Raw genomic sequence first — 11,736 nt, forward strand, 5'->3', positions numbered from 1 at the left:
CCCAGGAGGAGCTGGGATAAACCCTCCAAGAGAAAGGGCAGGAAGAGGGAAACAAACAAAGGAGCAGGATCATGGATCATTCCCCATTCCAGCAGGCTTGCGCAAAGTAAATTGACAGAACTGCTCCCAAAGAGCCAGGAATGAGAAAATTCTAGGAATCCCTAGGACTTGCATGGTGAAAAGCCAAATAAAATAAGAGATCGTTTCACAAGGAAAAAGAAATCCTTTCTGCTCATCCCATTAATGGCAGAGTTCAAAAAGGCACGAGGCTGATCCCAGCATCACCCAGCGACGCCACGGGCTTGGGACTCGCTCTGAATCCCAAGGAGCATTTCTGAGATTCCCACTGGAACACGATGGCACTTGGTGACAGTCACTGTCTCAGGAGGCCAGGCCAGATCCTCTCCAAAGCTCAGCCTGCACGAGCTGCTAGGAAAAAGAGTATTAACCCTACAGAGCTCCTCAGCACTGGTGTCCCCAGTGCATGCCCTGGGCTGTCCCCAGCCCGCTGTGCCAACCCAGTGCCACCCACCCTGCCGTGGGGGCTGGGCAGAGCTGCTCCACACAGCAGCTCACCCTCACCTGGAGTCATGGACTTGGAGAACAAGGCTTGGGAAAGCAGCAGCTGGCACAGGGGAATACACAGAGATCGGCATCAGCAACAACATGGATTTCCCTGATGGTCTATCCCCAAAACACTGGCTCCCTGTGTTTTCCTACAAGTCACTGTTCTGGGTGCTGCCACGTTCCTGCCAGTGCTGCTCCATGACCACAGGTAAGGGGGCAGCCAGGCCACAAGGCCTGGAGCTGTCCCAGAGCAGTGTCTGAGCTGAAGGAGAGGTGGGATGATGCCCACCATGGAGGGCACACCAGAGGCAGAGCTGTACCCACGCTCCTGGCAGGAGCTGATCCTGCTCCTGTCCTCCTCCCCAGCCGAGCTGTCAGCACATGGGCCCATCCTCCTGCATTCCTCCTGTCAGCCCATTGTTCTAATCCTTGGAACTATTTTATTAAGTCACCCCACTTCACCCACTCAGTGTCTCCCAGAGAAACAAGTGGAAACTCTCCAAGGGCACTCCTGGGAAAGAAAAGGCAGGTGAGGAACAGCTTGAAGGATTAAGGGAGCAGCTCCTGAGCGGTGTGAGTGAAGGTCAGCCAGGACACAGACAATGGCATCAGAAACACGGCTGGGAATCTTGGTGGCACAGCAACCCAAAAACCAGCTGAGCTGCCAGCTTGCAGAACGGCTCCAAAAAAGGCAGCAGAGACCAGGGAGTACTTGACACATTGGTAATGTGGAAAAAACAAAACAAAATAAATCCAGGCGGATCACGCGCGGCGAGAGCAGAGTGAGAGAAGTTCTGGCTCAGCCCTGAACTCGAGTGTTTGACTGGACTGCAGCCCCTGAGGGTACACAGCCAGCACTCCCAAAATCAGGAGAGTGCCAGGCAGGGGAAAAGCTCACTCACAATGGAAAAGTGGTGGTAAAAACCCCAGGACCATCCTTCTTTTCCCCATCCAATCCACATTTCCAGGCAGGATGGTGTTGCAGAGGGAAGCAGACAGCTGGAGGTCAGGATGTTTTGCAGGGCAGGGAGAGAGATGCCAAGCCATGGGCAGCAGTTTCCACTGGGATGCAAGTGTTGGACATGGTTGGATGTGACCATTTGGATGGCAGACAGAACAAACACAGAACCTGGCAGCTTTTTGGGAAATCTGAACGGGACGTTTTGTCCCATGCCCTGCATTTCTGGCTGACTTGGTCCCTGATATGAAGTTTCCTTCACCAGCAGTTCTTGCAGCAAGGAACTAAAATTTTCAGAGGGGGAAGACAAGCCCTGCAGAGGAGAGTCCTGATCCCAGATAAACCTAAACAACTGATGGATGTGCAGTGCACCCTAATCTGTTTGAATCTGGGCTTATTTTTGTACAGTGGTAAAGTGATTCTGCATCAGGGATTAAATGCTGCAAAGGGATGTGTAAATGTTTGGGAAAAAAATCAGGAAATAATCTCAACACTCTTCATTAGAACTAAAACCAGGCCTGGGAAGGTGTTATGTCCTTTCCCCATTCCAAAAACATCTTAGGAGTATTTGCCAGGCAGAGCAGAGCTCTGATTTGTATGAGAAATGCCTGACTCACAGATCTTGGCAGACAATTTTCAAAGATTAAGATATTTAAAATCTAGAGGCATTTGAAACCAAAATATTGTTCTGACCCAGCTCTAACACCTAAATAAACAGTGACCACACTGGCCTTTTACAGGAACAAGTGCTCAGTGCACAGCCAGCACCTCTGATAATAGGGCCTCATGGTTTGGGTTCTGCCAAACTGCTGAGGTTTCATGGAAGAAAAAAAAAACCCAAAAAGATTTAGATACAATTCCAAAAGAGTCTGATCACCACATCTTCAAACTGGCAGCTCTCCGGCTGTTGCTCTACCTACATCCAAGTAAACTCCTCATATTGCTCAATTCCAAGTCAGCAACAGTTTCCTGGAAAGGCCAGATCTTAAATAAGTCTCAAATAAGTGAAGTTTCCCCGGCTCTGTGGCCTTTGAACATCCACACACAGCCCACCACAAAATGTGAAGGTCTAATTACACCTTCCCGAGCCTCCAGGGCCACACCTCCGGGCTGAGCGCTCCCGAGGGCCGGGGGCTGGGCCGGTGCCTCCCCATTGTACGGAGCACGCTAAGGCAGGATGCTGCCGCCGGCCAGGATGTGATTCAGCGTCCTGTTTTGAACACTTTATGAAGTCAGCAACTTCTGCCCCGAGATCTCCCACCAGCTCCCCGGGACACAATCAGTCTGCAGCCAGCAGGGCTTGTCAAGGCTGTAATGAGCTGCCGTCCCCGCAAATAAATCCTCAAGGCAGCTGCCCCCGTGCTCCCCCTGCCCTGAGCGCCTGCCCGGCACCGTGGACACGGCTGTGGGTACAAGGGTTCACTCAGTGCTGCTCCAGCAAAACACGCTCCTAAATCCCTAAAGAAATTAAGGATCAAGGTGCACTAAAAGATCATTCTGGTGCATTAAAAGATCATTTTGGTGCACTAAAATATAATAGACATTAAATGTAAATCAAATGTATAAAACATATAGGATGTAAGATACAATGGTGTCCTGTGGTGTGTGCCAGAGGGGTGATCATGGAATTATTTAAGTTGGAAAAGACTTCCAAGATCAAGTTCTGCTGTTCCTGCAGCTCTGCCAAGGCCACCACTAAACCATGGTCCCAAGTGCCATATCCATGCAGCTTTTCAATTCCTCCAGGGATGAGGAGTCCATCACTGCCCTGGGAACCCTGTTCCAATGCTTGACAACTCCTTCCATGAAGGAATTTTCCCTGATACCCAATCTAAACCTGCAGTTGCTCTGTTAAGAGTTTGTCTGCACCAATGACTCCTCCTGTTGATCACCGATCTGCAAATATACACAAGCCCTACCCTGAAAACCTCTACCTCCCACAGCTGCTCTTAAAATTTGGTTTAGATGAGCCAAACAAGAACAATTCTTTCCATAACCACCTTCAGGCTTGATCAGAGCCTGGAGATAACCAACTTCCAGGCCTTCTGCAGTGGTTCAACCTCTATCTCTGCAGAAGGTGCCTGAAAACACTCACCCGGCCCTGCATTCAGGCTGTGATTGAAAAGCCAATAATGGCAAAGATTACAGAATGACTGGCTAAACAAACCTATTTATATTTGTAATTAAAACCAGTGATTATCTTGCCGTGTTTGCCAACCACATCTGAGAATCAGCCAACACTCACAGAGCGATCTGGGTTGTACAACAACTCCTCTGCCTCGCTGTGACAGAGCCAGCACACGGCCAGGACTGAGAATCAACTGGGTCACAGCAAAAAGGAAAAACTGCACAGCAGGCAGCTGGGAAAGAGCTGGGCTCTGCTCTGCCTCCTCCTTGATAGCATCTCCTCAGGGTTTGCTCTGGAGAGCAGGATCTGGGGCTGAGATAAGGCCACAGGCACGAGGCTCGCACGGAACTCGATCTCAGAGAACTCAGGGCTGTGTTCAAGCCCAGGCTAACACATCCTGCCATGGGCTTGGCCCAGCCCTGACAGCAGTTTTACAAAGGTTTGGGTGAGCTGTGGGTGCACTGCACCAATAGGGGAAAAAAGGGACCAAGCCACAGCATCTCCCTGATGGTTCTCCAGGAGGGAAGGTTTGAGCAGACACTGATAACACAGCTCAGACGTGCAGCTCCTGGCTCCACTGAGCCCAACAGGGCTCTCAGATCTCTTATTTTTCCTTCTGCTCTCAGTCTTTACCCTCAGGGAGCAATACAAACTCCTGGCTGCCTGCTGGGAGCGGTGTGGATGTTACATTGCCAAAGCTTCCACAAAATTTTTGGTAACAGAGCTAAAAGCAGATTAATGCCTAAGAAAATGCAGATAGCAGCAATATCTTTGAAGCTAGAGCATGTCCCCTTGCTCTGTTCTGGGGTAGAAGCTGTTCCAGGGAGAAAGAAAAGCATTTTGGAATGACAGAAACCATAAGGAAGGATGACCAGGGAGCAGCAAGACATGGCTGGGTGCAACACCATGATACAGACCTGTTCCTCCAAGAAAACAATCAGATGGCTCAAGGAACCAGATCCAACTATGCAACCTCAAATGAAAATCCCAGAATGTTTTGGAATGAACAAAAATAATTGTTCAGCAGGCAGATGAATACATGATGTCGGAAATGTGTACTAGCACAGCCATCCTGCATTGATGAAACACAGCTTGAGCTGGCAGCACGCTGGGGATGTGTTTCCAACAATCCTTCCTTTCCCTTCACCCTTAGATCTCCAAAGTCTGCAGAGCCAGGGGCTGGACTGCTGACCCTCACGCTCAGGGCACGTGTGACAAAGCCCAGCTGTCACCAAGGCTAGACCAGGACTGAAGGAGGCACAAACACCAGCACAGCCCATCCTGCAGGGATTTTTCAGAGCACAATGAAGTTGAACAACTCTGCCACCCCCTGGGCACCGGGCAGAGTCTCAGCAGGTCGAAGCAGGGCAGGGAAGGGGACAGGATAAACCCACCAAACCAACAGGAGCTCCATTCATCATCTGAGTTATGTCTGCATATTTGCTGCAGCTCTTGGCAGTGTTTCCCCCTGAGGACAGGAGAGGCTGTGCATGAGAGCCATCTGATTCTCCAGCTCTGTCTGGCTATTTAATTACCAGATTCTTATCCTGACAATCGTATACGGAAGAGCAGCCCCAGGAGACTGAAGGACAGAGGAAGCTCATGGGATCTCAGTGTCCAACGTCAGAGCTGCAGCTTTTTTCAACAGCCAGGAGAAAAGCAGCAGCCTTTAAGCCTGCTCTAAGTGCATCCACTCCTGGTGGCTCTGGTCAGGGGTGGATGACAGACAGACCCAAGGTGTCTCACCAGGATTTGTTTGTACAGTGACAATATTTGAGGGAAGAGGATAAAGTTGTGTTTTCTCTTTCAGCACAGAACTGTATATCCAAAGGAGGAGGCTGCCATCCTGCTTGGTTACATGTAACTGTTTAATACCACATGGGGAAAAGCACAAGAATTAAGGTTCTGTGGCTGTTCATGCTCCTGCTGGGCCTTGCATTGTACAAGGAGCAGAACAAGGAACCCTGAATTTTGATTTCATCAATACAAAATCCATTCCCCACAGGGTCAGCTCTCAAATGGCATTACAGACAGCCATGAAATGCTCATACACACAGGAAAGCACACAGAGCAGACACACAGCACTTCTGTGTGTGCACACAGGACAGCCAGGGAATTCCAGGCCTCCCAGGCAGGCTGCAGCCAGGAGACACCATCCCAAAACTCAGAAATAAAAAACTCCAACAATTTCCTCCTCTGTCCATGAGCTGTCCTGCTTTCTGCTCTCTGACTTCACTTGCTTTGCTTTTCCTGAAGCCGGGATAAGGAAAGCAGGAAGGAGGGACAAGGAGAAGAGACTGAGTGCTGCAGCACTGCTGTGCCTTTCCACTGCTCCCCTGGGCTGTGGTTTACAGGTTAGAGGGGAAGAGCTGCCTGCCAGAGCCAGGCTTGGAGTGAGCCATCCACAGCCTTACTCAGAGCCCATTAGCCAGGGCCCTGGCACATGAGCTTGTGTCACCACTTTAGATCTGCACAATGTCAGCAAGAGGAGCCTCTCTCTTCTCTGGCAGGACAGCTCAGCCCTTTCTTACCCTCACATGAACACAGTGGCTCTGCACGACCCCAAGGAGGCAAATTCCTGGTAGATAACAGCCAGGAATGAGCAGAGTTCTCCTCTCCCCACCCTGGGAGCAGAGCCCCTTCCTGAGTGGAGCCCCAGCCTCAGGGAGCAGCAGCAGAGCCAGAGATGCTGTGATAACACCAAAGTGCTGTGGCCAGAGCTGACCAGGAATTTTGCAGGGTCTTCTCAGGAGGGGAAAAAAGGATCACAAACTCTTTTATTCTTTCATCTTGTTCAATGCTCATCTTAAAACTGATGAGGCAGAGAGCATCCCCAGGCTCAGCTCTCTGCAAAAACACCTGGAGGGGATCCTCTAGGCAAGGGGATCTCTGCAGAGTCAGGACTCAGATGCTGGGGAGACAATTAACAACAGTGCAAACTTAGAGCCCAAAAGTTCAGCTTACCTCACATTCAGTCTACGCTCTTCATCACTGCCAGCCTCTGCCTGAGGGGAGGAAAGGACACAAGAGTTACAGGTTGGTTATTTTAAATAAAATAAATAAAATCTCTGCACCAACAGGGCGTGAGGGGCTGTTTCCTGCAGGGTTTTTCCTCCTGGGGCCAGGGATAAATGACATGACACTCCCTAGTCCTGTATGGCACCAGCACCCGGCGCCGGGTGACAAAGGGGCTCAGGGGGATTTTCAGGCTATTAGGTTCTAATCCTGCAAGCTGGTCCTGGAGCAAGAGCGCTGTGCAGAGCGCCAGCCCCGACGTCACCGGCGCACACCTCGCTGCCACCGCACGCACACGTGAGGGCAGCAGCTGGCAGCCACAAATAACCAACATTGGGGTGTCCCAAGGACCAAGACACAGCCAAAAGTGCTCCCTGGGGCTGTCCCTGATGTGCAGCTCCAGGGAGCACAAAGCAGGACAAGGTTCCACCTCCACCTGTGCTGGCACACGTGTCCCCACGCTGGGACAATGCATGTCCTCTGCTGTCGCAGACATCTTTTATGAAAAATCTTTTCTTTAGGATTTTTCCTCCTGAGAAGCTGAGAGGCCTCAGGAACAAAATGTAAGCATTGATTATCTGCTCCTGTGGAATGCAACAAGTAGATCTTTGATTAGCTTATGTTAGTTGTTTCTAATTAATAGCTAATCACAGCTCAGCTGGCTCAGACAGAGAGCCCGAGCCACAAGCTTTTATTATCATTCTTTATTATTCTATTCTTAGCCAGCTTTCTGAGGAAATTTTTTGTTCTATTCTTTTAATATAGTTTTAATGTAATATATATCATAAAATAAAAAATCAAGCCTTCTGAAACACAGAGTCAAATCCTTGTTTCTTCCCTCAACCTGAGACCCCTGTGAATACTGTCACACTCTGCCTGCTGCCTTGCAAGGGAACACGCTGCTTTGGTGGCAGGAGTGGATCAAAATTGGCACTTCTGCACCAGGCACTTGGGGAAAGCCCCCCTTGAAGCAAATCTGGCTGCTCAGGTGACACTACACTTTTATTGAGTCTCCTCAAAAGAGAAGTGTGACCTCAGCCTGCTTCCAAACTCAAGCATTTTCACAGAGTCATGCTCTGCAGTCATTCCCTTCAAGTTCCCGAGTAGCTTTTAGACAAAATTCCTTATCAGAGAAAAGCAGAGTTGGGGTTAATTGCATCCAGAGCTGACAAAAAAAAGCAACCAAAACAACAGGCTCTGAGATAGTTCTGCTTTGGTTCTGTGCGAGTGCAGAGGAGAAAGGGCTGGGAGCATCCCCTGGAGAGCAGGGCTGTGCTGGGAGAAGATTTGGGCCCAAAAAGCAACGCAGGGACTTTACATGAAATCCTTCACACTCACAACACACCTGATCCTGACAAAGCTGGGGGGACACAAGCCTTGCAGGAATCAGGCTCCATCAGTGCTGACTCTTGGGGAACATCTTGGTTGCTCAGAACCCACAAATAAAGGATTCAAATAAAGGTCCCTGGAAGAGTTACTTGTTTCCAGGTGGTTTTGTACAAGTTTTGCACCATTTCAAATGTTCAAGACTGGAGCTCTGGAGGGATGAGGGGACCTGGATGACTCCCCATCCCCTCAAGTCAGGATCTGGGAGGCTGCAGGGCACAGGAGCTGCTCTGCTGACAATCTGTGAGAACCAAGTAAAGCCAGGGGGGAAAAAGTCCTGCAAATGCAAGAGCAGAGGCCGGATATTGGAGCTGCGGCCACTGGAGGAGGGAGATGCACAAGGCTGTCCCGACTGACCCAGCAGAGGGTGAGGAGCATACCACGGCTATTTTTAGTCTGTTTACAGTGCAGAGCTGGGCTGCAGGCAGGGCCCCAGAGCACCCCAAGCCCCAGTGCCCCCACGGGCAGATCCCCCAGCCCTGGGAAGGTCTGGAGGTCTGGCAGGTTTGGGACCTTTGCAGGGTCACCCTCCTGTTTGTTTGGGGCCGTCACGTAGCAACGAAGGGGAGAAAAACTTTTTTTCCCTTTTTAAACAAACGTGACTGTGAGGATGATGACTCTGGGATGTCGTCAGCTGGGGCTCAGCAGCAGGGCTGGGCCTGGAGCTGCTGTGGGCTCCTCTCCTGCAGCAGCTGAGCTGTTCCCAAAGCTGACTTTCTCTGTATTTTCTACTAAAAACTGCAGGAAAACCAAAGTGAGGCAGCAGCAAGGCTGAGCCCTCCTGGCCTGTCCTGTGCTGCTCAGAGCACCCCTGGGAGCTGGCAGGGTTTGGGGGGCACCACACACTGTGGAGATGCTCTGGAGCTGCTGATCCACCATGGGCAGACCCTCCCTGGGGCCTGTGCTGAGCGTGGCCACTCTGGAGGAGCAGGGGAGTGCGAGGTGTGTGCAAGGGAGATGCACGAGCAGGGCAAGTTTGCACGTGTGTGTGAACCACTCTCACCTAAGAGTTTATGGCTCACTATGTCAAGGCAGCAGCATCCATTTTATAAATTCCTCTGGGCTCCTGAGTTAGGAGAGACCACAGTAGCACAGCCACAATTAGCAAGGATGTGTGGCCATCGTTTCCCATTAAAATATCTTCTACTAATTATTCAGCTAAAAGCCCAAATTTACCCTGACTTTCCTTGCAAGAAAGATCCTAAAAGAACACAACCAGGCTGGCAGTTTTTATGGGATTTTTCTTTAAATTAACTTTACAAAAAAACAACATGCTGAACCTGGAAAAAGAATCTGGAAATCATAATTTTATTCCATGCCAGAAGAGCCCATTCTATCAGGACTCAGTGTCTTCCTTTGGGAGCCACCACAGCACAGCTGAGCTGTGAGTGCCCTGCCATGGACAACACCTGGTGGCAAATTTGGGGCAGCATTTTTAGGAGGAAAAAGGAGAATTGTATGGTCACCCCACAGAAAATTCAATCACTAGCAGCAGCTCTGCCACAAAGCAATGCCTAAGACAGATGTACATGGCAAGGCCTGCTTTGCCTCCTCTCCCAACTGCACCAGTTAAATCCAGTCTAATTCCACTGCCTGCTCTGGGGTTACAGCTCATTTTCATCTCTCTAGACTAGGTCTTGTTTAAGACTTTGTCTAAACCAGACCCCACAAAATTCCTTCTGAAAACTCCTTCAAAAAGTGCAGCTCACATCTCCAAGCTCCACAGTTGGCACAGCATGGCCCAAACTGGGTCCCTGCAGCCCCTGGGGCCAGGGAGAACCTGGGAGCTTTGTGGCTCCCCCCTCTGCTCCCCCCTCAGCCCAGCTAATCGGGGGAGTCACAGGGACCTGACAGGTGACAAATAGGATTGTTTACCTGGCAGGAGAGGGGACAGAGCGAAGCCAAGGGCAGTGAACATCAAAGGAAAGAAGCTTGGGGGGGAGAGGATGTGCAGAGAAACACCAGGCCTGTCCTTGAGGGTCACAAAGGAGATGGGTTAGGAGGGAAAAAGGTGAGAAGCAAGAGAAACTGGAGGTGCAGCTGTTTGGATGGCACGTGGGAGCTGTGTGGGGGGAAGCAGAAGGCCAAGGCTGGGCAGAGGCAGGAGAGGGCATTTCTGGGGCACAGGAGTGGAGGAGGTGTGCAGCAGAGCTGGGACACGCAGTGCCAGGCCAGCAGGACACGGATGGCACCATGGGGGAGGTGAAGTGGCGGGTGCAGGTCCTGGAGCAGCAGAGCTGGGGGAAGGAGAGGTGTGAGGTGTGGCACAGGTGTGGGGTGGAGCAGGATGGGAGCTGCTCCTGGAGAAATGGCAATGGTCACCTTGGGGAAGGGCTGGTGTGAATTTCCAGAGGGGCAGCAGATGTGGGGAAAGGTGGTGCCATGGACAGAGGGATAACACAGGGCAAAGCAGAGCATCCCTGGGGCAGGAGGTGCTGGCAGCTCTGGGATGCCAAGCAGGGACAAGCGCCAGCACAGCTGCTCCATGAAGACAGGCCCAGCACTCTGCCCAGAGATTTACCTGCCATGAGAGAGGTGAAGCAGGCTGCCCCAGGGTTTAGGGAGCTCAGGCTCCCTGCCAGCCGAGGGCTGGAATGGGGGACAGTTACAGGGGAATGGGGATGTGTGTGGGGGGATGGCAGGCCTGGCTCAGCCTGGCAGCATCAAAAGGCTGGGGCTGGGCAGCATCGGGGGCTATGAGAGTGGATGGGGTGAGGGCTGTGAGGGGCTGAGCTGGGCCGGGGACTGGTGGGGGTTGTGAGGGGAGGAAGGCTGGGGGGAAGGGGCTATGGGGGACCAGGGTTCTGTAGGGCTGGGAGCCATGAGGGACCAGCGCCTGTGAAGGGCCTGAAAGCAGGGGCTGGGGAGCCTGTGAGGGGCTGAGCCGGTGCCAGGGGAATGCGGGGGGATGAAACAGGGGACAAGTGGCTGTGGAGGGCCAAGGGGCCGCGAGGGGGTGGAACCAGGGGCTGGAAGGGGAAAGCTGTGAAGGGCCAGAGCCGTGAGGCCGGAACCATGAGGGTGATGGAGCCAGAAGCTCTGGGTTATGAGATGCTGGGGGGGCTGCAGGGGCTTGGCCCCGAGCGGGGCCTCACCCCGCCCCTCCCCGCTCCCCATCCGCCGCCGCCGCTCCCGGGGCTCATCCTCCCGTTCCCTCCCCGTCCCTGCCCATGCCGTCCCCGCTCACCTCGCTCGTGCTGGCCGAGGAGGCGGCGCTGGGGGTCGGCGAGCGCTGCAGGGTGACCAGCGCCATGGCTGCAGCTGCGGGGCTGCGGCCGCCTCCCCCTCGCGCCGGGAAGGGGCGGGCCCGGGGCGGCGCCTGCGAGGGAAAGGGCGGGGGCTGGAATGGGAGGAGCTTCCCTCCATGGGCGTGGCTCATTTGCGGGGCTGGGCGGGGCTGGTTGTGGTGGGCGGGGCTTCCCGGCCCATCCCACCCCAAACCCCGCCCCCAATATCCCATTCCATGGCAGGGACACTTTCCACTATCCCAGGTTGCTCCAAACTCCATCTGACCTGACCTGGGACATTCCCAGGCAGCCACAGCTTCTCTAGGCAGCCTGAGCCAGGGCCTGCCCAGCCTCACAGGGAGGAGTTTCTTCCCAATATCCCATCTAACCCTGCCCTCTGGCAGTGGGAAGCTGTTCCTTCTTGTCATGTCACTCCAGGCCCTTGTAAATAATCA

The 11,736-nt window shown here is 52.6% G+C and overlaps 1 protein-coding gene across 1 annotated transcript in view; it reads right to left on the reverse strand.

Moving 5' to 3' along the window:
* SSH1 (slingshot protein phosphatase 1) overlaps positions 1-11,344 on the reverse strand; it is a 34,968-nt gene extending 23,624 nt beyond the window's left edge. Inside the window, exons 1-2 of the mRNA XM_059485385.1 lie at positions 11,242-11,344; positions 6,618-6,658 (exon numbers count right to left, since the gene is read on the reverse strand). Coding sequence (XP_059341368.1) covers positions 6,618-6,658; positions 11,242-11,307 — 107 coding nt within the window. The 5' untranslated portion in view covers positions 11,308-11,344. The remainder of the gene's footprint in view (positions 1-6,617; positions 6,659-11,241) is intronic.
* Positions 11,345-11,736: the final 392 nt, after the last annotated feature.

Source organism: Ammospiza nelsoni, chromosome 18 (genome assembly GCF_027579445.1).
Source record: "Ammospiza nelsoni isolate bAmmNel1 chromosome 18, bAmmNel1.pri, whole genome shotgun sequence".
Taxonomy (NCBI): domain Eukaryota; kingdom Metazoa; phylum Chordata; class Aves; order Passeriformes; family Passerellidae; genus Ammospiza; species Ammospiza nelsoni.